At 47.1% G+C, this 23,140-nt stretch overlaps 1 protein-coding gene across 2 annotated transcripts in view; it reads left to right on the top strand.

Annotated features, from left to right (window-relative positions):
* Nucleotides 1–22,365, top strand: part of OGA (O-GlcNAcase) — a 75,084-nt gene extending 52,719 nt beyond the window's left edge. For both annotated transcript variants that reach the window (XM_056532868.1, XM_056532869.1), the window contains 6 exons: nucleotides 1,494–1,579; nucleotides 2,377–2,481; nucleotides 15,569–15,657; nucleotides 18,125–18,317; nucleotides 19,215–19,374; nucleotides 21,490–22,365. In XM_056532868.1, the coding sequence (XP_056388843.1) occupies nucleotides 1,494–1,579; nucleotides 2,377–2,481; nucleotides 15,569–15,657; nucleotides 18,125–18,317; nucleotides 19,215–19,374; nucleotides 21,490–21,626 (770 nt within the window). In that variant the 3' untranslated portion in view covers nucleotides 21,627–22,365. The remainder of the gene's footprint in view (nucleotides 1–1,493; nucleotides 1,580–2,376; nucleotides 2,482–15,568; nucleotides 15,658–18,124; nucleotides 18,318–19,214; nucleotides 19,375–21,489) is intronic.
* The last annotated feature ends 775 nt before the right edge of the window (nucleotides 22,366–23,140 follow it).

Below are 23,140 nucleotides of genomic sequence, written 5' to 3'. Positions count from 1 at the left end.
CCTTTTAAGGGTTTCCATTCCAATCAGGATAATCAATACTGTATGATGTGAGCAGTAAAGGGGGGTACTCCACTAGCCAGCGTTCGGAACATTTTAGTTCCGAACGTTGTGTGCGCGCTGCGGGGGGTCGACCAAGCCCCCTTGTGACGTCACCTCACACCCCCTCAATGCAAGTCTGTGGGAACTGCCACGCCCCATTTCATAGACTTGCATTGAGGGCGCATGATATCACAAGGGACGTGACTGACCCACACAACTAAGTGTTCCGAACGTTTGACAGTGGAGTACCCCTTTAATGCTCACCTCACCTTTTAAAGCGTCCCTGTCAGATCCAACAAAAACTTTATTTTTTTTTTCAATATATCACTTTTAATTTAGCTCACTAGTCTGAATTCCTCTCAAAGGGAGGGGGCGTGGCCTCACTGGGCAGGACTCCGCCCCCTCCCTCAGTATGCTGTCTGCTCACATCTCCCCTAGCATTAGCAAAACTACAACTCCCAGCTTGTCCTCACTGACAGTAGCGGGACACAAGCTGACAGTGGGAGGATTTTTCCTCCAGCTCTGAGCCCTGCACTCACAGCTGTCAATCAAGGAAGTGTGTCCATGATATAGGTGATGATGCATGGACACAGCAGGACTAGTATGTGTCCAAGCAGGTGGGGGGGGGGGGGGGGGCAGTTGTTTGACTGTTTTTTTCCGTATGAAATACTGAAAATTTCATAATAATAGCAATTGCAAAATCTATTGGTTATACCTGCTTTACAACATATTAAAAGTTTTTGTATCTGAGTTTTTGTGCCCATTTAAAGTTACCTCCTGCCTTCGGTTTGGATTTCTTTTACTTGTAGTAGATGCAGTTGTATTAGTAGATACAGGAGACAATTGGTAATCGTGCAGTTCCATGTTAGCAGTTCAGGTGTCCCCATATCTGGAGGTAACTTGTGAATTATTCTTGTTTACTGCTTAAAGGGGTACTCCGCTGCTCAGCGTTTGGAACAAACAGTTCCGAACGCCGGGGCCGCCGGCGGGAGCTCGTGACGTCATAGCCCTGCCCCCTCATGACGTCCCGTCCCGCTCCCTCAATGCAAGTCTCCCATAGACTTGCTTCGAGGGGGCGAGGCTATGACATCATGAGCTGCCGGCACCGGCTCCATCGTTCGGAACAGTTTGTTCCAAACGCTGAGCAGCGGAGTACCCCTTTAAGGTGGCAGCAGAGTAAAATGGCTGATAAATGTGACTTCAGAAACACTAAGGGCTGTAATAATGCTGGCTTCCTCTAGCCATCAGCGCGCCAATGTTATTGGGGGGTGGGAGGGGTCTCCAGACGACTTATTACAGCCTTGAGGCTTGGAGTTTAGTGGAATTAGAGAGTCTTTTCCAGGTCTTAAGTATTTTGCTGGAAATGTAGACACTCGAAAAAAAACAAACAAAAAAAAAAAACCCTAAGAACCCCCCTTCATGTAACGTTCTCCGCTTGGATCTGATTTCAACAGGGTGTCGTAGTCAATCTTCAGCACAGTTCTTAAGTGGAGACCAGGAGCCCTGGGCCTTTAGAGGAGGTCTAGCAGGAGAGTTCCAGGTATCAATATGAATTCCAAACTCAATGACTTTCATTTTGTTCACACGTTTATTTTCGACAAAACCGTTTCTGTGAGGGGATGAAAGGCTTGGTCTGCTGAAGGCTTAGACTGTAACAACCTAATATACTCTCTTTTGTTTTTTAATTTAACCATCCTGTCATTTCAGGTGGAGGAGACGTTGTGGTCCAAAGTGCCGGAAGCGCGTTGCGTAGCGCGCTGCGTTTCACACTGTTCCTTTGCAGGTTTGCGTTGCGCCCGCCCCTTTTCGCGCGGCAGCCAGCGCTGGCTTTGGCTCTGAACTGAAACTCCATGAACAAGGTTTAAAGCGGTGTAAGGCTGTGTCAGTATCGGGTTGAGATGGAATAGCTGGGGATGGTGAATTACCTAACTTGTTCATGGACTTTCATGCGCTGCTGATCTTTTTCCCTCTCACAGGTGTCCTGGCGCGCGCTCTGCATGTGATGGCGTAGCACTGTGCAGGACGGCACGCCTCCTCTTGTCACAGTCAACCCTCTTCAGACCAATCCTCTCCGTGCGCCGTTCGCAGCTCTGGCGCTTTCCTTTACCTGTACAGGTGACAGGTAGCCAAAATGTTACCGTACAGGGCGCAAATATTGTGTTTCTTTTTATTTTTTTCTCTTTGTTTTGCTGACAACTTATTGCAATGGCATGTTAATTTTTTATCATGCCTGATCAGCATTTTTTTTTATTTTTTTAAATGTTTTTTTTTCCTTTTTTGCTTTTGCTCCTTATTTCCAGGTCTGATTTTGTCTTTTGTCTTTCTTATATTTCACAGCGTTTGCTTCCAATTGAGGGAGCAAATGACCTATTTTTTCAGCCTCCTCCCCTGACACCGACGTCTAAAGTCTACACAATAAGACCTTATTATCCGAAGGATGAGGTGAGTCTACTTCTAAATTATCACAGAGAATTAAAGGGGTACTCTGCTGCTCAGCATTCGGAAGAAAATGTTCTGAGCGCTTAGTGGAGCTCGTGACGTCATGGCGCTGCCCTCTAGTGGTGTCACACCCCACCCCTCAATGCAAGTCTATGGGAGGGGGCCCCCTCCCATAGACTCTCATTGGAGGGGGCGAGGCGTGACAAGTCCCTGGTGCCGGCTCTGAGGGTTTGGAACATTTTGTTCTGAATGCTGAGCATCAGAGTACCCCTTTAAGCTCAATGATGATCTGATCCCGTACACATACACTTTGGGGTGAGCTGGATGTGTGTTCTGAATGGGATGAATTTAGAAAAAGACAATATCCTGAGAACCAAGGGATAGGGCATGTAAAATGCAGCATGCCTGATCCTTTTCTCCCCAGCATCTGGTAAGACAGGTAGCCTTCACACATAAGATGTCACTTAGTTCAGCCGCACATATCTAATGTTTAAAGAGGGCCTACCCCCCAAAAAAATGAGTTTGCATTATCATTAAATAGCTCATGGTGCCCTGATCATGCTCCGTTTACAGTTTCCTGATAGGCCTTCCTGTTCCCGAGATATTGGGGTTTATAGTTTGTCTGACAATTCAGGGAACAGTCAGATGGGCGTGAACTTAATTTTAATAATGGGAGTGATGAGCAGGGTTGTACAGTCGGGGTGTGTGCCCCTCAATGTAAAACATTAACACCCCCCTGACTGTATAATCCCGCCTATCACCTGTATATCATTGTGCCATATTAGAGCCTTCCACTACATCTAAACAGGACCTATCTTAAGCGACGAGATCCAGCACCATAGAATTACATTACACTGGGAGATGGGCACCGCTATATACAGCTGAAGGCAGACTGGAGAAATCCTCCCCATTCGGTCATTTAGGCACCAATTTAAAATGGATCATATTTAAACAAATGACTATAGTGCACAGACTATATAAATGTATATATGTGTGTGTGTGTGTGTGTGTATATATATATATATATATATATATGTTCAGTTTACTACCTATATTTTAAAAATAATCCTGGTCTCTTGCAATGACCGCAAGGCCTAAAAAGATGCAGTCTTCCTATTCTGTACAGATCACCACAGTGAAAAGTGACAGCAGTGTATAAATAGGAGGTTCATACAATAGCTGTTGCTCACAGATCAGTTTCCCCTCCCTGTAGAAGAACCTCTGAAAAGGTCAGAGTACGTCCAGTAACTTTTCAAGTCCAGGTGAATGGGAAAGGTTCTGTGTGTTGTCCCTTATGTCCGTGGGACCTGCTGTAAAGCAGATCTCTAAATGATGTTAAAAACAGCTCAAGAAAATGGTTGTACCAATAATAATGTACCAATAATGTAAAAATCTGTTCCATTCATCCCCTTTTTAAGTGTTCATGGGCATTTTTTCCCACCCTAAAAACAACTCCACATAGAGAACACCAGCAGGAGCTAATAAACCTATATCGGCCCAGAAAGGGCTTGTAGAAACCACTGGGTCTGGTACTGCAGCTCGACTTTATTGCATTGTATAGGGATGAGCTGCAATACTGCCCACATCCCCTGGACAGCAGTGGCACTTCTCCTAAGAGAACACAAAGTTTTTCTAAATATGTACAACCCTATTAAAATCATACAAACTGTTAATAATTGCAGGGTTTTATTTTTTTTTGGGGGGGGGAGCCTGACTAGCAAGAGAGAAGGTCTGTAGCCAGGGAGGACAACACAAATGTTGTGTAGTCAATAGCTTATGGATACAACTTGTTGGCAAGAAGTATGAGGCACTGTGTCCTCTGGGGGGTTACTGCCAGAGTTTCCTTAAAGGGGTGCTCCGGTGAAAAACTTTCTCTATCGGCTCCATTGGGGGACACAGACCGTGGGTGTATCTTGCTGTCTCTAGGAGGTGTGACACTATGGTAACAAAAAAAAGTCAGCTCCTCCCAGCAGGATATACCCGCCTTCAGGCTCTGAGCTAGTCAGTTTAAGCTTAGTGTCTGAGGAGGTGGACGTGGTCTGGATTGCTCCAGACCAGGTCTTCTGATTTTTTGTTTTCCCAGTTAGGGACGTGTTAGTTTTTTAAATCCTTTTCTTTTCCATTTTCAGGTGGGGACTCAGGGACTGCAGTTCCCCCGTTTCCCCATTGCGAGTAAGGGGGCACAGACATTGCGTATATGCGCTGTTAACCCCCCCTCACCAACGGTCAGCGCCTGGGTGGTACCTCATGGGTCTGGGTCCCCCTATGTCTCTGCTTGCCTCGCTCACGCATAGCAGCTAGGCGTGATGCAGGGACCATAAGCTGGCTGAAGACTTCACTGAAGACTCCATTAGGCAAGTTCTTCTGACTGAGGTAAGTACTTTCCCCCCCTTTTTTTTTTTCTCCATAGGTATGGACTCGCAACCTCTGGAGACCCCCTTTTTCTGGCCCACCTTCAGTTTTATGGGGCAGCATTTTACAGGGGCTGCATCTTTTTATTGGGGGAACAGTGGCACCTAAGGGGGTATATATATTACAGGGCACTTTACTTCTGGGGGCACTTTATTTTACTATGTGTGCGTGTGTGCTTGGTGCAATACTTCAGCGCCTTATATGCGGCTGTCTGCCGCGGCGCTGTTCGGGCCGGGCGCTTCCAGCGCCGGCTTACTTTCGTTTTCCCTCAGCGCCTTATCCGCCGCTTCGAGCCGGGCGCTTCTGCGCCGGCTTACTTTCACTTTCGTCGGCCAGCGTTTAGGCCGCCCGCTCTGTTCCCCCGAGCGCTATGCAGACTGGACATGGCGCTCGGGACAAGGAGCGGGCACCATTACAGTCCTTCTCGGCCGGTCTTAGCTCCGCCCACAGGGCTGGGAGCTTCCAGGGGCGCGAAGCAGCCCCCAATCAGCGCCGTGGGCGCAATTTTCACAATGTTGGGGGGTGCCTTACTTCGGGCACGCCCCTCCCTTTCTATTGGCTGGTCTTTTTTTGTCTCCTTAGCTGCACGGAGTGAGTTCTCACTGCAGCTGTCATGGGACACAGACCAGGGTGAGAAGGCTAATCCCTCTCTCCATCTTTTTTTCCACCATTATGTCTGCTCCCAGAGCTGTTCCTCCCTCTAGTCAGAAACCTGGAACATCAGTAACTTATTATGTTTGTAGCACTGTAATACCAAGATGTCTGGCTCTGCTGAGCCCCCTTGCCCTGCCTTCTCCACTGCTCCCCCAGGCCCCCTGGTACCCCCTGATGCCCTTTCGGTCCCAGTGGGTTCAGCCGCTCACCACCCTGGGTTTCTCCCTGACCCAGTATATGGCTGACTTGACCCAAGTCTCCCGTTCGGTGGCTGAGGCCTTCTGGGTAGGGATGTCCGCCCTGAAGGGGTCTTCCCTACGCGGGACCTTTGAGAGGGCCCGCTCCTCGTTCATGCTTCACGATCTTACAAGCGTAATAGGGGTGCCTCGTCTGACTCTTCAATTGAGTTTTCAGATAGACGTGGGCGTTCCCCTCGTGGGTCCCCCTCCGGTCATCTGGGCACGAACGTCTCTCCTTCTGAGGACGTTCTCGGATTCGCCGCTCTGCCACGCCAGAGCTGCGTACCCGGTCAGGGTCGTCCCCCTCCAGGACTGCCTCTACTCATTCACTTCCTCTGGTGAACTGGTGGACGAGGCTTCCGAGCCGGCATCTGACTCAGAGGACCGCTCGGACTCAATTGCAACGGTGAACTCATTGGTGAGTGCCATAAGAGACACCCTTCATCTAGAGCACCTCAAAGGTTCAGCTCTCATGCTGACTTTGACGACATTCTGGAATCTGCATGGAAACATCCAGACAAGAGGTTCCCGGGAATCAAGACAATCCAAGAATGTTATCCATTTGTCAAGGACCTTGTCACTAAGGTGGTTTCCCCTCCCTCAGCGGATCCACCAACCTCCCGGATCTCTAGGGCGACTAAACTGCCTCTGGCAGTTGCCGCTGCCTTCAAGGATCCCAGGGACAAGAAGGTAGAATCCTTAGCAAGGTTTGCTTCTGAGGCAGCTGGCTCTTCTCTTCTTCCCATCTTCGCCTCGACATGGGTGTCCAAGGCCCTGTCGGAGTGGTGCCAAAAGCTCCATCAGGATATCTTAGCGGGATCCCCCCCCCAGAGGATCTATCTGCTCTGGCTCTCCAATGCTCTAAAGCTGGGGACCTTCTGTTCGCAGCTTCCACGTAGTCAGCCCGTTGTTCTGCCTTTGCTGTGTTTCACCTAGTGGCTCTCCGCCGCTTTATGTGGCTTAAAGCTTGGAATGCGGATGCCGCTTCCAAAAGGTCTCTCTCTGAGCTTCCCTTTGCGGGTGGCCGTCTTTTTGCCTACCGCCTCGATGAGATTATCTACGTGGCAACTAGAGGTAAGAGTTCCTTCTTACCTCAAAAGAAGGCTCGCTCTTCTTCCCAATGGAAGTCTTTTTTCCTTTCGGTCATTTCGGACCTCTGGTTCCAGCTAAGGGTCCGGGCAGGCGCCCTCGCGGGACAAGAAGGCTCCCTCATGCCGGGCACGCCCGGCTTGCAAGTCAGACTCCAACCGGTCCGGCCGTTTTGCGCCAAAATCGGGCAACAGCAAGCCCACTTCTGCTGAAGTGAGGCCCCCACCCGTGTTTTCTTTCGTGTGGGAGGTCGTCTCTTGTTTTCCGAGACATCTGGACTTCACACATTCAGGACTCTGGGGTCAGGGATGTGGTGTCCAACGGCTACTAGATTGAATTCGCCTCCCTCGAATCGCGTTTTTTCGACCCCGGTCTCCCCCTCTGGCGAAGCAATTTCGAGCGGCTCTCCAGTCTCTGCTTCTCCAGGGGGTTATCGTCCCCGTTCCTCCAGGGGCACGTTTTTCGGGGTTCTATTCAGATTTTTTTTTTTTTTTTTGTGGTCCCAATATGAATGGTTCTGTGCGATCAATCCAACCGTCATCTCCTCATCCACCTCTTCAGCATGGAATCTTTCCGTCCGGTGGTGGCGTCCCTGGAACAAAGGGCGTTACCTTCATCGGTGAACATCAAGGATGCCTACCTCCACGTGCCAATATTTCCGGGATATCATCGGTACCTCCGCTTGCGGTTCCGGAGGGGCATTTTAAATTAGTGGCCCTCCCCTTTGGTTTGGCCTCGGGTCCTTACAAAGACCCTTGCGCCAGTGTTGGGCCTGTTTGGTCGAGGGGAATCTCGGTCATATCCTATCTGGACGACCCTCTCATCAAGGCTCCGACCAGAGCCCAGACTCTGGAGAATCTGGACGTCTCTCTCCACTCTCTGACTCGCTTCGGGTGGATGGTCAACTGGGACAAGTCAGTCTTCTGTCCTACCCAGTCTCTAACCTTCATGGCCTTCGATTCGACGGCCTCTGCCCGCATTTGTCTTTCGCCGGACAAACGTCTGGCGCTCCGGTCGGGGGTCTTCCCCCTTCGGACCCAGGTGTCAGTCTCCACCTGCACAGTATGGACGTCCTGGGTCGGGTGGTGGCAACTATGGAGGCCGTACCCTTTGCCCAGTTTCATTACCGCCCCCTTCAACTGGCGTTTCTCTCTCGATGGAAGAGGTTTCCTCTGTCCGATTGTCAGATTGTTCTCCCTCGCAGGGTCCGTCAGTCTCTGCTCTGGTGGCTCCACTCCCCCCTTCTTCTCCAAGGGCGGTCCTTTCTTCCTCTTCTCTGGTGGGTTATTACACCGGTTGCCAGCCTGTCGGCCTGGGGCGGCGTGTTCAGGGATTGGACAGTCCAGGAACTCTGGTCTCCCCTGGAGACCCCCCTTTTCCGTCAAACATATTGGAATAACGGGTGATCCTTCATTGGGAGTCCCGTCTTCAGTCTCGTCCTGTTCGCATTCAGTCGGACAACGCCACGGCCGTGGCGTACATGATCGACACACATTCCGGTCGTCACCCGACCCCGGCAAGTGGTCTCTTCATCCGGAGGTCTTTGCGCAGCTCTGCGACCTCTGGGGCCTTTCGGACGTGGACCTCTTCTCGTTCCGGCACAATCAGAAGATCCTTCCGTTTGTTTCAAAGTTCCGTGACCCTCAGGCTTTGGATGTGGACGCCCTAGTGATTCCTTGGGCGGTGTTCGCACTACCTTATCTGTTCCCTCCTCTTCCGCTCCTTCCTAGGGTGTTGAGGAAGCTCAAGGCAGAGGACATCCTCGCCTTTCTGGTAGCTCCAGATTGGCCCCAAAGGTAGTGGTACGCCGACGTAGTCGGGCTCCTGGACGGCGCTCCTCTGTGCCTTCCGCTCCGCCTGGTCCTACTCTCTCTCGGTGTCCTCTTGCCACCCCAATTTACAGTCGCTGCATTGTTGGCGTGGCGGTTGAGACCGCGGTTTTGAGGGCCTGCGGGTTCTCTTCCCAAGTCATTCACACCATGCTCTAGGCTCGTAAGCCCTCCTCCGCACGAATTTACCACCGTACTTGGCGGTTTTTATTTTCGTTGGTGTGAATCTCAAGACTTCTCCCCGGTGACCTTCTCGGTTTCCCGTCTTCTCTCCTTTTTTTGCAGTCAGGGTTGGAACTGGGGTTGTCTCTCAGTTCCCTTAAGGTCAGGTTTCGGCCCCTGGTTTCTATTCTCATGTCCGGACCTTCATGCAAGGAGTGGCGCACGCTGCTCCTCCTTATTGGTCACCTTCTCCCCCTTGGGACTTGAATTTGGTTCTGAGTGCCCTCCAGGGTGAACCCTTTGAGCCCCTTAGAGAGGTGTCTCTCCGCCTCCTTTCTTGGAAAGTGGCGTTTCTTGTTGCTATCACCTCCATCCAGAGGGTGTCTGAACTGGCAGTTCTTTCCTGCCGTTCTCCATTTCTGGTGATCCACCAGGACAGGTCGTTTTCCGGCCAGTTCCTTCCTTTTTGCCTAAGGTGGTCTCGGTCTTTCATCTCAATGAGGACTTTGTCCTCCCGTCCTTTTGTCCAGCTCCTTCCCATCCTAAGGAGTGTTACTACACAAGCTGGTTGTAGTTTTGGGCTGTTCGGTTTTATCTCTCCATCACTTCTTCGTTTCGTCAGTGTGATTCCTTTGTCGTCCTTACGGAAGGTTGTCGCAAGGGACAACCTGCTTCCAAGGCCACATACTTCGGTGGATTCGGTCCACCATTGCGGAAGCCTATCGCTGTAAGGGGAAGATTCCTCCTTTTCAGGGTTGTGGCTCATTCCACACGTTCTGTTGGGCTTCCTGGGCTCTCCAGAATAGAGCCTTGGCCTCGCAGATTTGCAAGGCGGCTACCTGGTCGTCTTTGCACACTCTCTCGAGGTTTTTTCGAGTTCATACTTTCGCATCGGCTGATGCTAGTCTGGGTAGTAAGGTGTTGCAGGCGGCAGTGGATCGGCCGTCTGCCTGACTACTTATCTGCCCACCCAAAGGACGGCTTTGGTACATCCCACGGTCTGTGTCCCCCAATGGAGCCGATACAGAAAAGGAGATTTTTTTAACATTTACCGTAAAATCTTTTCTCGAAGGATCCATTGGGGGACACAGCTCCCGCCCTTTGTTTTTTTTTCCTTTGGTTCTCTGTCCGAGGGTGTGTTCAGTTGTGTTTTTTCTAATGGTTCTCGGACAGTTTTGGGTTTTTCTTTGCCCTATTGGTCTCCTCCTATTGCTCTGGAACATAAACTGACTAGCTCAGAGCCTAAAGGCGGGTATATCCTGCTGGGAGGAGCTGACTTTTTTTGTTACCATAGTGTCACACCTCCTAAAGACAGCAAGATACACCCAAGGTCTGTGTCCCCCAATGGATCCTTCGAGAAAGAGATTTTAGCGTTAAAAAAATCTCCTTTTTTTTTTTTTTTTTTTTTTAAATCAACTGGTGCCAGAAAGTTAAACAGACTTGTAAATTACTTCTATTAAAAAAATCTTAATCCTTCCTGTACTTATTAGATGCTGAATACTACAGTGGAAATTATTTTCCCTTTGAAACACAGAGCTGTCTGCTGACATCATGAGCACAGTGCTCTCTGCTGACATCTCTGTCCAGTTTTTAGGAACTGTCCAGGGTAAAAGGAAATCCCCATAGCAAACATATGCAGTTCTGGACAGTTCATAAAATGGACAGAGATGTCAGCAGAGAGCACTGTGCTCGTGATGTCAGCAGAGAGCTCTGTGTTTCAAAAAGAAAATAATTTCCGCTGTAGTATTCAGCAGCTAATAAGTACAGGAAGGATTAAGATGTTTTAATAGAAGTAATTTACAAATCTGTTTAACTTTCTGGCACCAGTTGATTTGCGCGATTCCGGGTCATTACGAGTCTATAGTGACCCGGAATATAAGGGTGATCGCGGTTGTCTAAGACACCCACGATCCCCCTAAAGGCATAGGAGTAAGGAGGCAGGGGTGCCACCCCTCCTATCTCTGCTATTGGTGGTCTAGACGCGACCACCAATAGCAGATCGGGGGCGGGGGGGGGGTTAACTTTCGTTTTCCTCGTCCTGCCCACCCACAATAGGCGGGGCAGGACGGGGACCGGCGCCGAAGATCCACTTACCGATCCGGGCGGGCGACTGAGATCGGCGGGCGGCGATGACGTGTGGCTGGATCCGACGGAAGCCGGTGAGTTGCCTAGCAACATCTGGATGGTACATATTGAGACCATTATACAGTGGTCTCTAACTGTAGCCCTCCAGATGTTGCAAAACTACAACTCCCAGCATGCTGTCAGGGCGTGCTGGAATTTGTAGTTTTGCAACAGCTGGAGGACCACAGTTTGGAGATCACCTTGCAGTGTTCACTAAAACTGTAGCCCTCCAGATGTTGCAAAACTGCAAATCCCAGCATGTCCAAACAGCAATCAGCTGTCTAGGCATGCTGGGAGTTGTAGTTGCGTACCTCCAGCTATTGCATAACTACATCTCCCAGCATGCCCTTCGGCGATCGGTACATGCTGGGAGTTGTAGTTTTGCAACAGCTGGAGGCAGACTGGTTGTAAAATACTGAGTTAGGTAACAGAACCTAACTGAAGGTTTTCCAACCAGTGTGTCTCCAGCTGTTGCAAAAGTACAACTCCCAGCATGCACGGTCTGTCAGTACATGCTGGGAGTTGTAGTTTTGAAACAGCTGGAGGTTTGCTCCCCCATGTGAACGTACAGGGTACATTCACACGGGCAGGCTTACAGTAGGTTTCCTGCTTCAAGTTTTGGGTGCGGCAAATTTTTGACCGCAGCGCAAACTCCTAGCGGGAAACTCACCGTAAACCGCCAGTGCGAATGTACCCTAAAAACACTACACTACACTAACACATAATAAAGGGTAAAACACTACATATACACCCCTTACACTGTCTCCCCCCCACAATAAAAATGAAAAACGTATTGTATGGCAGTGTTTCCAAAACGGAGCCTCCGGCTGTTGCAAAACAACAACTCCCAGCATTTCCGGACAGCCACTGACTGTCCAGCCATGCTGGGAATTTAGCAACGGCTGGAGGCACCCTGTTTGGGAATCACTGGCATAGAATACCCCTATGTCCACCCCTATGCAATCCCTAATTTAGTCCTCAAATGCGCATGGAGCTCTCTCACTTCGGAGCCCTGTCGTATTTCAAGGAAACAGTTTAGGGCCACATATGGGGTATCTCCGTACTCGGGAGAAATTGCACTACAAATTTTGGGGGGCTTTTTCTCCTTTTACCCCTTATGAAAAGTAAAAGTTGGGGTCTACAGCTACCAGCTACCAGCTTGTTAGTGTAAATGTTTTTATTTTTTTACACTAACAAGCTGGTGTTGCCCTATACTTATTTTCACAAGTGTTAAAAGGAAAAAAAGACCCCCAAAATTTGTAACGCAATTTTTCCTGAGTACAGAAATACCCCATATGTGGGCGTAAAACACTCTGCGGACGCACAACAAGGCTCAGGAGTGAGAGCACACCATGTACATTTGAGGCCTAAATTGGTGATTTGCACAGGGGTGGACGATTTTACAGCGGTTCTGACATAAACGCAAAAAAATAAATACCCACATGTGACCCCATTTTGGAAACTACACCCCTCATGTAATGTAATAAGGGGTAAAGTGAGCATTTACGCCCCACAGGGGTCTGGCAGATTTTTGGAACAGTGGTCCATGAAAATGAAAAATGTAATTTTTCATTTGCACAGCCCACTGTTCCAAAGATCTGTCAAACGCCAGTGAGGTGTAAATACTCACTGCACCCCTTATTAAATTCTGAGAGGGGTGTAGTTTCCAAAATAGGGTCACATGTGGGGGGGTCCACTTTTCTGGCACCACGGGGGGGCTTTGTAAACGCACATGGTCCTTGACTTCCATTCCAAACAATTTTTTTCCCAAAAGCTCAGTGGCGCTCCTTCTCTTCTGAGCATTGTAGTACGCCAGCAGAGCACTTGACGTCCACACATGGGGTATTTCCATACTCAGAAGAGATGGGGTTTCTAATTTTGGGGGGCATTTTGTCCTATTACCCCTTGTAAAAAATTAAAATTTGAGGGAAAACCATCATTTTAGTGAGAAAAAAAATCATTTTCACATCCAACTTTAACGAAAAGTCGTCAAACACCTGTGGGGTGTTAAGGCTCACTGGACCCCTTGTTACGTGCCTTGAGGGGTGTAGTTTCCAAAATAGTATGCCATGTGGTTTTTTTTTTTTTGCTGTTCTGGCACCATAGGGGCTTCCGAAATGTGACATGCCCCCCAAAAACCATTTCAGAAAAACTCACTCTCCAAAATCCCATTGTCGCTCCTTCCCTTTTGAGCCCTCTACTGCGCCCGCCGAACACTTGACATACACATATGAGGTATTTTCTTACTCGAGAGAAATTGGGTTACACATTTTAGGAAGATTTCTCTCCTTTTACCCCTTGTAAAAATTCAATAACTGGGTCTAAAAGAACATGCGAGTGTAAAAAATGAAGATTTTGAATTTTCTCCTTCAATTTGCTGCTATTCCCGTGAAACACCTAAAGGGTTAACAAACCTTTTGAATACTTTGAGGGGTGCAGTTTTTATAATGGGGTCATTTGTGGGGTATTTCTAATATGAAGGCCCTTCAAATCCGCTTCAAAACAGAACTGGTCCATGAAAAATTTTGATTTTGAAAATTTTGTGAAAAATTGGAAAATTGCTGCTGAACTTTGAAGCCCTCTGGTGTCTTCCAAAAGTACAAACATGTCAACTTTATGATGAAAATATAAAGTAGACATATTGTATATGTGAATCAATATATAATTTATTTGGAATATTCATTTTCCTTTATAAGCAGAGAGCTTCAAAGTAAAAAAAAAAAATGCAAAAGTTTCAATTTTTTCATCAAATTTTGGAATTTTTCATCAAGAAATGATGCAAGTATCGACAAAATGTTACCACTAACATAAAGTAGAATATGTCACGAAAAAACATTCTCGGAATCAGAATGAAAGGTAAAAGCATCCCAGAGTTATTAATGCTTAATGTGACAGTGGTCAGATGTGCAAAAAATGGCCGTGTCCTACAGTTAAAATTGGCTGGGTCCTTAAGGGGTTAACTGCTGGATGGAATAGTGAATACGTGTACGCTATTCCATAGGGCAGTCTATGTGCAGTATACAGTTTTTTTTAACATAGGGTTCAGTGTACATAGGCCACAAAGTGGTATCTGTCATAGGTATACAGTGGAGATATACAGTCATGGCAGTAAATGTTGGCACCCCTGAAATTTTTCTAGAAAATGAAGTATTTCTCACAGAAAAGGATTGCAGTAACACATGTTTTGCTATACACATGTTTATTCCCTTTGTGTGTATTGGAACTAAACCAAAAAAAGGAGGAAAAATAAAGCAAATTGGACATAATGTCACCAAACTCCAGAAATGGGCTGGACAAAATTATTGGCCCCCTTAACTTATATTTGGTTGCACACCCTTTGGAAAAAATAACTGAATTCAGACGCTTCCTATAACCATCAATAAGCTTCTTACACCTCTCAACCGGAATGTTGGACCACTCTTCCTTTGTAAATTGCTCCAGGTCTCTTATTGGAAGGCGCCTTTTCCCCTTATTAATGCGCTCATGTGCCATGACTGGTGAAACTACAGAATATGCTGTTATAAAGGTCCTGCGAGATGTGCAATATGAAGAATGAAAAAAAATTCAAGTTGGAAGAATTTTTCTAATGTAACCGTGAGTTATGTCTTGAATTTCAACTCTCTTGCAATGATTCAATTTAGTTGGCGTGCAGTCATTATATCTTTGCCCTACGTATGTGTATTATCCAGGGTCCTCCTGGGTCTCCTGCCATAGCGTTTCATTTCATTTAAATGTCAACGGATAGTTTGCGCTGACACTGATGCTCCCTGAGCCTGCAGGACAGCTTGAATATCTTTGGAACTTGTTTGGGGCTGCTTATCCACCTTCCGGAATCCTGCGTTGACACCTTTCATCAATTTTTCCCTTCCGTCCATGCCCAGGGAGATTAACTACAGTGCCATGGGTTGCAAAATTCTTGATAATGTTGCGCACTGTGGACAAAGGCAAATCTAGATCTCTGGAGATGGACTTATAACCTTGAGATTGCTGATATTTTTCCACAGTTTTGGTTCTCAAGTCCTCAAAGTTCTCTTCTCCTCTTTCTCTTGTCCATGCTTAGTGGGGCACACACAGACACACAATGCAAAGACTAAGTGAACTTCTCTCCTTTTTATCTGCTGTCAGGTGTGATTTTTATATTGCCCACACCTGTTACTTGCCCCAGGTGAGTTTAAAGCAGCATCACATGCTTGAAACAATCTTATTTTTCCACAATTTTGAAAGGGTGCCAATAATTTTGTCCAGCCCATTTTTGGAGTTTGGTGACATTATGTCCAATTTGCTTTTTTTCTTTCCTTTTTGGTTTAGTTCCAATACACACAAAGGGAATAAACATGTGTATAGCAAAACATGTGTTACTGCAAACCTTTTCTGTGACAAATAGTTCATTTTCTTGAAAAATTTCAGGGATCCTGACATTTACCGCCATGACTGTACATCTGGGAGTCTCCTGACATATATCCCCCGCTGGACAAGAGCCTTATATTCATCGTACATTGGATATGCCAAACTTGCACTGCAGTGTGACCACAGAGAGAGATAATAAAATAATTTTTATTCCTTTTTTTTTTTCTTTTCTAGGCATCTGTTTACAAGATTTGCAGAGAAATGTACGATGACGAGATGGACGATCTGCCATTTGAGAGTCAACCTGACTTAATAGGAGACAAGTGCGTGCACAGGAAATAAAACTTTAGGGGGGAGATTTATCAAAACCCGTCCAGAGGAAAAGTTGCTGAGTTGTCCATAGCAACCAACCAGATCGCTGCTTTCATTTTTCAGAGGCCTTTTCAAAAATGAAAGAAGCTCATCTTTTCCTCTGGACAGGTTTTGATAAATCTCCCCCTATTTGTTTTTCAGTTTCTTTTGAACAATTGATATTTCTGAAGATTAAAGTTTCTAGTTTGTTCTACTTTAAAAATTTAGCTACCGTATATACTCGAGTATAAGCCGACCCGAATATAAGCCGAGGCCCCTAATTTCACCCCAAAAACACAGGAAAAGTTATTGACTTGACTATAAGCCTAGGGTGGGAAATACATCATCCCCCCCCCCCCCCCATGTAATCATCCAGACCCACCCCCGTCGTTATCCCCTCTACATCACCCCCTGTCAATCCCTTCATCAGTAGTCTTCAACCTGCGGACCTCCCGATGTTGCAAAACTACAACTCCCAGCATGCCCGGACAGCCATCGGCTGTCCGGGCATGCGGGGAGTTGTAGTTTTGAAACCTCTTGAGGTCCGCAGGTTGAAGACCACTGCGGCCTTCGTAATCATCCAGACCCCCCCCCCCGTTTAGTTTTCTACTTACCTCCCCTCGGTGGGAAGGAAGGGTGAGCTGGTTCGGACCATCTATGCTGCAAGGACCGTCTGGTGGGAAGGGTTAGTCATTCCGGGCTGTCCATTTTCACCGGGGGGGGCGCCTCATCTCCGCTCCGGCCCCAGACTAGTGACGTTGCCTTGACGATGATGCACAGGGACGTTCATGCACGTCCCTGTGCGTCGTCGTCAAGGCAACGTCACTAGTCCGGGGCAGGAGCGGAGGAGAGGGCCCCCCCGGTGAAAATGGACAGCCCAGAACGACTAACCCTCCCCACCGGACGGTCACTGCAGCATAGATGGTCCGGACCAGCTCACCCTTCCTTCCCACCGAGGTGAGTAGAAAACTAAAGGGGGTGTCTGGATGATGACGAAGGCCGCAGTGGTCTTCAACCTGCGGACCTCCAGAGGTTTCAAAACTACAACACCCAGCATGCCCGGACAGTGGGAGTTGTAGTTTTGCAACATCTGGAGGTCCGCAGGTTGAAGACCACAGAAGGGATTGACAAGCGGAAAGTTCACTCGAGTATAAGCCGAGGGGGGCGTTTTCAGCACGGAGTATATACGGTATGTCAGAAGGCACTGATCAAACTGCAGAATCTAGCATAAAAATTCCCATTACTTTTAGCGGTCCAATGCTCCACCGGAGCACCTGAAGGCTGAACTAATTTATGCAGGATAAGTCATCAACTGCCGAGCCGAGAAGTTTGTGACGAATCGAATTTACTGTAAGTTCGCTCATCTCTAGTCACGAACTTCTCGGCTCGGCAGTTGATGACTTATCCTGCGTAAATTAGTTCAGCTTTCAGGTGCTCCGGTGGGCTGGAAAAGGTGGATACAGTCCTAGGAAAGAGTCTCCTAGGACTGTATCCACCTTTTCCAGCCCACGGGAGCACCTGAAAGCTGAACTAATTTATGCAGGAAAAGTTATCAATTGCCGAGCCGAGAAGTTCGTGACGCATCGGATTTACTGTAAATTCGCTCATCTCTAGTTTTGATGAATCTCAAAACACGAAGGCGGTGTTTTCCAAGCAGTGTGCCTCCAGCTGTTGCAAAACTACAACTCCCAGCATGCCAGGACAGCCTTTGGCTGTCCGGGCATGCTGGGAGTTGTAGTTTTGCAACAGCTGAAGGCACCATGGTTGGGAAACACTGCACTAAGGGCATGTTCACAAAAATGGTGCCCTTGTGTAGCCCTGTGGTTTTCTCTGAGCTGCGGTCAGCCTGTAGGGGCCGGCTATGAAGTTCTCATTGATTTCAATAGGGAGTGTCAGAGCATAAGAAGTTACTTGCCTCTTTTTGCATTGAAGTCAATGGTAACAGTATTTTAAAGTACTGTTTCCGTGACAAAAAGCATTTTTGGGCTGCTTATGTGAACATACGTTTAATGTCTGGAGCCTTCCAGTCAAAACATATATCTTGTATGGGAAGATGCAGGTCGTGCTGGGTGGTACAGTCATCTCGGCAATTGTACCTTGTGCAGCAATTTCTGTGTAACAAGCCCTTTTCTAATTTACGGGACTCGTGCACAGAACTTGCTGGGCATGGTACCGCTTTCTTGGATGCTGAAGGAACTTATAGTTCTGTCCTCTGCCCCATACTATTCCTGATACCTCCTTTTTTTTTTTATAGGCAGAGGATAGGCCACTTAGCCTGAGTTATTTGTAATAGCAAAAAGCTCACTGCACAATGTGGTACAAAGCGACAGATGGGTAACATGAGGAAGTTACATGTGTGGGTGTTTCTATGTATGAATATATAAAGTGTCATTTTAAGTTCTGAACAGTTTCTAAAATGCGACACTTTATGTCCTGTAGGCTCGTCGGAGGTCTTCTGTCCCACAGTCTTGACTACTGTTTTGTATTGGAAGATGAAGATGGGATATGTGGCTATGCTGTGGGCACAGTAGATGTGACTCCTTATCTAACAAAATGCAAACATTCCTGGATTCCCTTCATGCAGGAGAAATACACCAAACCGAAGGCGGACAAAGAGCTGTCTGCTGCAGAGGTACCGGGGCCTATATCCTTATGCCAAAAAAATGTAATCTCCATTGTGATTATTGTGTTGGAGCACAAGGTGGTTGAGCCATATAAATTTAATTGTTTGCTAATATTGGGTGTAAGGCCTCAGTGTAGAGGCTCAGCACATGCACTGCTTTCATTAACACAAACCGCAAATTATTCCAAGTATTCCAATTATTCCATGTGCTGTTGCACTACACTGCAGTACCCCTTTAAAGGGTACCTTTCATCAAAATAAACTTTTGATATATTATAGATTAATGTATGCAGAATAACTTTCCAATTGCATGTTATTAAAAATTATGCTTCTTTCTATTTAATTTTAAACTTTGAAAAAATGACCACTAGGGGTCTCCCTACCAGTCTTGCCCGCAAGCCCTTTTTATAGATTTCAGACTCATGCTGGAGTCCTAAATCTTAGACTGCAGCCGGGACACAGACAAGCTCAGCAAGATCAGACAGGCAGGAGCCAGTCTTAGCACAGCAGGGCATACTCCTGACTCTGCCTTACTGCGTGCCCTCATTCATTTTACAATCGGAGCTCCGATCTTTCTTCTCTCTGCACATGCAGTTGTAAATAGAGAGGAGAAGATTCAGAGCTGCAGGCTGCTGTGTTCATAGCCTCTATGCTGGGCCACGCCCCCTTCCTCCCTCACACTAGAAGGGCTGAATGAGCAGCCGAGAAGACAATAAATGAGGTAGAAAGAGGGGGTTTTGAATGAAAAGAAATACAGAGATAATGTCATTGAGAGTCAGGGACAGATTGGGGGTGGTGGGGGGATTAGGGAGTGGTTGGATCATGATAGGTACTCTTTTTAAGTAACAATATGAGCTTCATTAGTTATATGCAACTTATGTTTTTTTTTTTCTCTCTTCCCTTTAGAAAATAATGCTCAGTTTTCATGAGGAACAAGAAATCTTACCCGATACATTCCTTGCTAATTTCCCTTCTTTAATAAAAGTGGATATTCATAAGAAAGTTACGGATCCTAGTGTAGCCAAAGGAATGATGGGGTGTCTTCTATCTTCTCTTAAAGCTAATGGTAAGCCTGTGTAATGGAGGGGAACAGTACTTGTGGGGTTCATGCAGAACTGCAATGTGATTCACATAGTGAAAGCTCCAAGAACTGCTCCTGTGGGAACAAAAGATGAATTATTGGTGTTTCAGTCACTAAAAAAAATTGAGACGTCAAGTTTCATTATTCTGGGTCTCAAGGTTGAGACCCCCACCAATCGCTAGACAAAGCTTGAAGAAGCGCACAGCTGTGCTTTCACCCTCCCAGGTCTCGGCTTAAAGGGGTACTTCACTGCTCATCGTTTTGTACAAACTGTTCCCGAACGCTGGAGTCGGGAGCTTGTGACGTCATAGCCCCACCCCCTCATGACATCACACCCCACCCCCTCAATGCAAGTCTATGGGAGGGGGCGTGACTGCTGTCACGCCCCCTCCCATAGACTTGCATTGAGGGGGTGGGGAGTGACATAATGAGGGGGCGGGACTATGATGTAACAAGCTGCCAGGTCCAGCGTTCAGAAAAGTTTGTTCCAAACGCTGAGCAGCGGAGTACCCCTTTAATTCAACTTCTTGCAGCAGACTGGCTGACTATTTAGCAATCGCTGGTGGGGGAAACCTGACTGATCAAACTTTTACAGTCTGCGTGACAGGTCAAACGTTTGAAGTGACAGTAATGCTTAACTTTTGACAAATGCCTGATATGATGGCTGCCATGATGTCACCAGGTAAATAATTCCTGGATGCAAATGCGCATGTGCAAAGTAAAAACCGTATACGGTTTCCCTGTATGGAACCGTATACATGTGCGTTTCCCATTGACGTCCATGTTAAAAAAAAAAAAAAAATGTATCCAGTTGCAGTACGGTTTTTTAAACCGGAGACAAAATCGTGGTCAACCACGGTTTTGACTCTGGTTTAAAAACCGTACTGTAACCGCATACGATTTTTTAACATGGACGTCAATGGGAAACGCACATGTATACGGTTCCATACGGGAAAACGTATACGGTTATTAATTAGCACATGCGCATTTTCATCCTAAAGTCCCCACCCAACACCCCTCCCATTAAAAATGGACAACGTTTTCAAAAACGTATGGGTTTATTTTTAATAAAAATGGGCGACTTTATGCACTTTTAAAAACAGTATGCGGTTTAAAAACGCATACAGTTTACTTTGTCCCATACTGTTCCATCCGTTTTTTTTGCCATACGGTTTACTCTGGAAAAACTGATTGAAAACAGTATGACAAAAACGTGATGTGAACCCAGACTAAGAGTCAGGGCTGTACATCTTGAAAATGTTACAAAGTTACAGAAGCTTTCCTTGGTTAGATTCTATGTATATGTAAAAACGGAAAGCCATCAGAAGTTTTGGGCTATCAAAATTGCTGGCAATCCCATTAAAGGGGTACTCCGCTGCTCAGCGTTTGGAACAAACTGTTCCGAACGCTGGAGCCGGCGCCGGGAGCTCGTGACGTCATAGCCCTTCTCCCTCATAACGTCACACCCCACCCCTTCAATCCAAGTCTATGGGAGGGGGCGTGGCAGCCGCCACGCCCCCTCCCATAGACTTGCTTTGAGGGGGCGGGGTGTGACATCATGAGGGGGCGGGTCTATGACATCACAAGCTCCCGGCTTCAGCATTCGGAACAGTTTGTTCCAAACGCTGAGCAGCGGAGTACCCCTTTAAGTCCTTGGGGAGAGGAGTAGAGTTGTACATTAGATCTGTCTTGCAGCTTGCATGACCGTGAACGTTCTGTGCCCCGATGACGTAATAGAAGAAAAAAAAAAGAAAAACATACTTACCTAGCCCTGATAACCTGCAGCTTCTGTTCACCTGCATCGGTTCCCCAATCTTCTCTCTTCTTACTGCTTCTAAGACAAGTGCTTGTTGCAGGACCTGTCAGGTCAGCCAATCACTTGCCGAGACAGGACATTGCAGCTGATGATTGGCTGAGCTGACAGATCCTGCATTGAGCGCTCGTCTCAAAATTGAGAAGAAGAGAGAAGATTGGGGAATCGGACAGAGGTAAATTGGAGCTGTGAAGCAGCAGAGCTAGGTATGTATTTATTTATTTATTTTTCTTCCCAAAAAAATTGTAAAACAATTAAAACATTTTTTTTTTCCGTGCACGTCTTAGGTTCACGTGGTGCTTTCTGCGAGGTGAGACCCGACGATAAACGGATCCTCGATTTCTACAGCAAACTCGGCTGCTTTGAAATTGCCAAAATGGAAGGATTCCCTAAGGATATTGTTATTCTCGGTAGAAGCCTATGAAGACTATATATTTGTTTCTGCGGAATAAGCTAAGAAAACAGATTATAACATCATGCAAGATGGCAGCAGGTTTACCAACAGGTTGTCTGGACTCTTCCTATGCATACTATAACAGTACAAGTGGACGACTAAAAAAACACAAAAGGAAAAGAAAAAAAAAAAGTTTTTACGGCAAATGTCTTTAATCTTCTGTTGGTTGTTTGCATGGGCCCCCACCCTTGGAGCGGCGCGCTCTACTATAGGAGAACACGCGCCGGATTTGTTTTTATGTAGTTCTGATTTCAGTACCTGATACTTCACCTTCTGTTTTGCTATCGTTTCAGGATTTGACAGGATTTTTTTCTTTCTTTTTTTTTTCTTTTTCCTTGCACGTTGGGAAATCCATATTGCCAATTTTCTGCATTCTGTAAGCCAGAGAAAAGGGGGGGGGATGATACACGTAGCACTTGGTATAGGAGGGAGTGATGTGAGGTAGGACACAAGGGCCCAGCTTGTGAGTATGAAGGACCAGCCCGAGTTTTGGGGACGGGGCCCTAGGACAAGCTGAGGTGGTGTGCGACCCAACAAAGAGAAGTGAAGCCTTTCTGTAAATGAAACTGTAGAGAACTGTATGTACAGTCTGTTTACCATGTTATGTTTTTTGTACATTATATTCTGTTTCTTTTTACAAGTTTTTGATCCAGCATGGTTCACGTAATACGATGGTTAAAAAAGAATTCATAAGTGCTTAAACCTCGCATTCTCGTTTTTCCTCTGTACACTGCTTATCCAGGAGTTGATGGTCTTCATAGTTCGGTTTAGGGATCTGGAAATCTAAATGGGTATTCTGGTGGTAAAAAAAAAAGAGAATCATGCCCAGGCTGCCAGCATTAAAGGGGTACTCCGACGATATGACATTTTATCCCCCAAAGGATAGGGGATAAGATGCAATCGTTCATGCAGCACCCCCTATCATCAGCCTCTGGAGCAAAGATCGCACCGGGTCTGATGACTCACGATCAAAGTATCGGGGCCAGAGTATCATGAAGTCATGCCCCGCCCCTCAATGAAAGCCTATGGGAGGGGCGTGGTGGCTGCCATGCCCCCTCCCATAGGCTTTCATTGAGGGGGTGGGGTGTAATGTCAAAAAGGGGTGGGGCCATTGCATCACAATACTGTCACACCTCCTACCAAAGGCTTGTATTGAGGGGGCGGGGAGTGATGTCACGAGGGTTGGGGCCCTGGCGTCACGATACTCCGGCCTTGTGATCGTGAGTCATCAGACCCGGAGTGATCTTCGCTCCAAAGGCTGATGATAGCGGGGTGCTGCATGAAAGATTGCAGGGGTCTTAGGGCCAGAGTACCCCTTTAAGAGAAAAATTACTCCCCTTTCGTCACTCCTCCGGTTATGCTACCCCGGCCTTCACTGCAATCCTTTTCCTGATGCCGGGGAATTAACCAAACGGAATGCAGCTTAGCTAATCATTGGTTTCAGCGGTGTCCTGTCTCGGCCAGTGATTGGCCAAGCCGCACAT

This window comes from Hyla sarda, chromosome 7 (genome assembly GCF_029499605.1).
Source record: "Hyla sarda isolate aHylSar1 chromosome 7, aHylSar1.hap1, whole genome shotgun sequence".
NCBI classification, from domain to species: domain Eukaryota; kingdom Metazoa; phylum Chordata; class Amphibia; order Anura; family Hylidae; genus Hyla; species Hyla sarda.
This window is presented reverse-complemented; position numbering and strand designations above follow the sequence as displayed.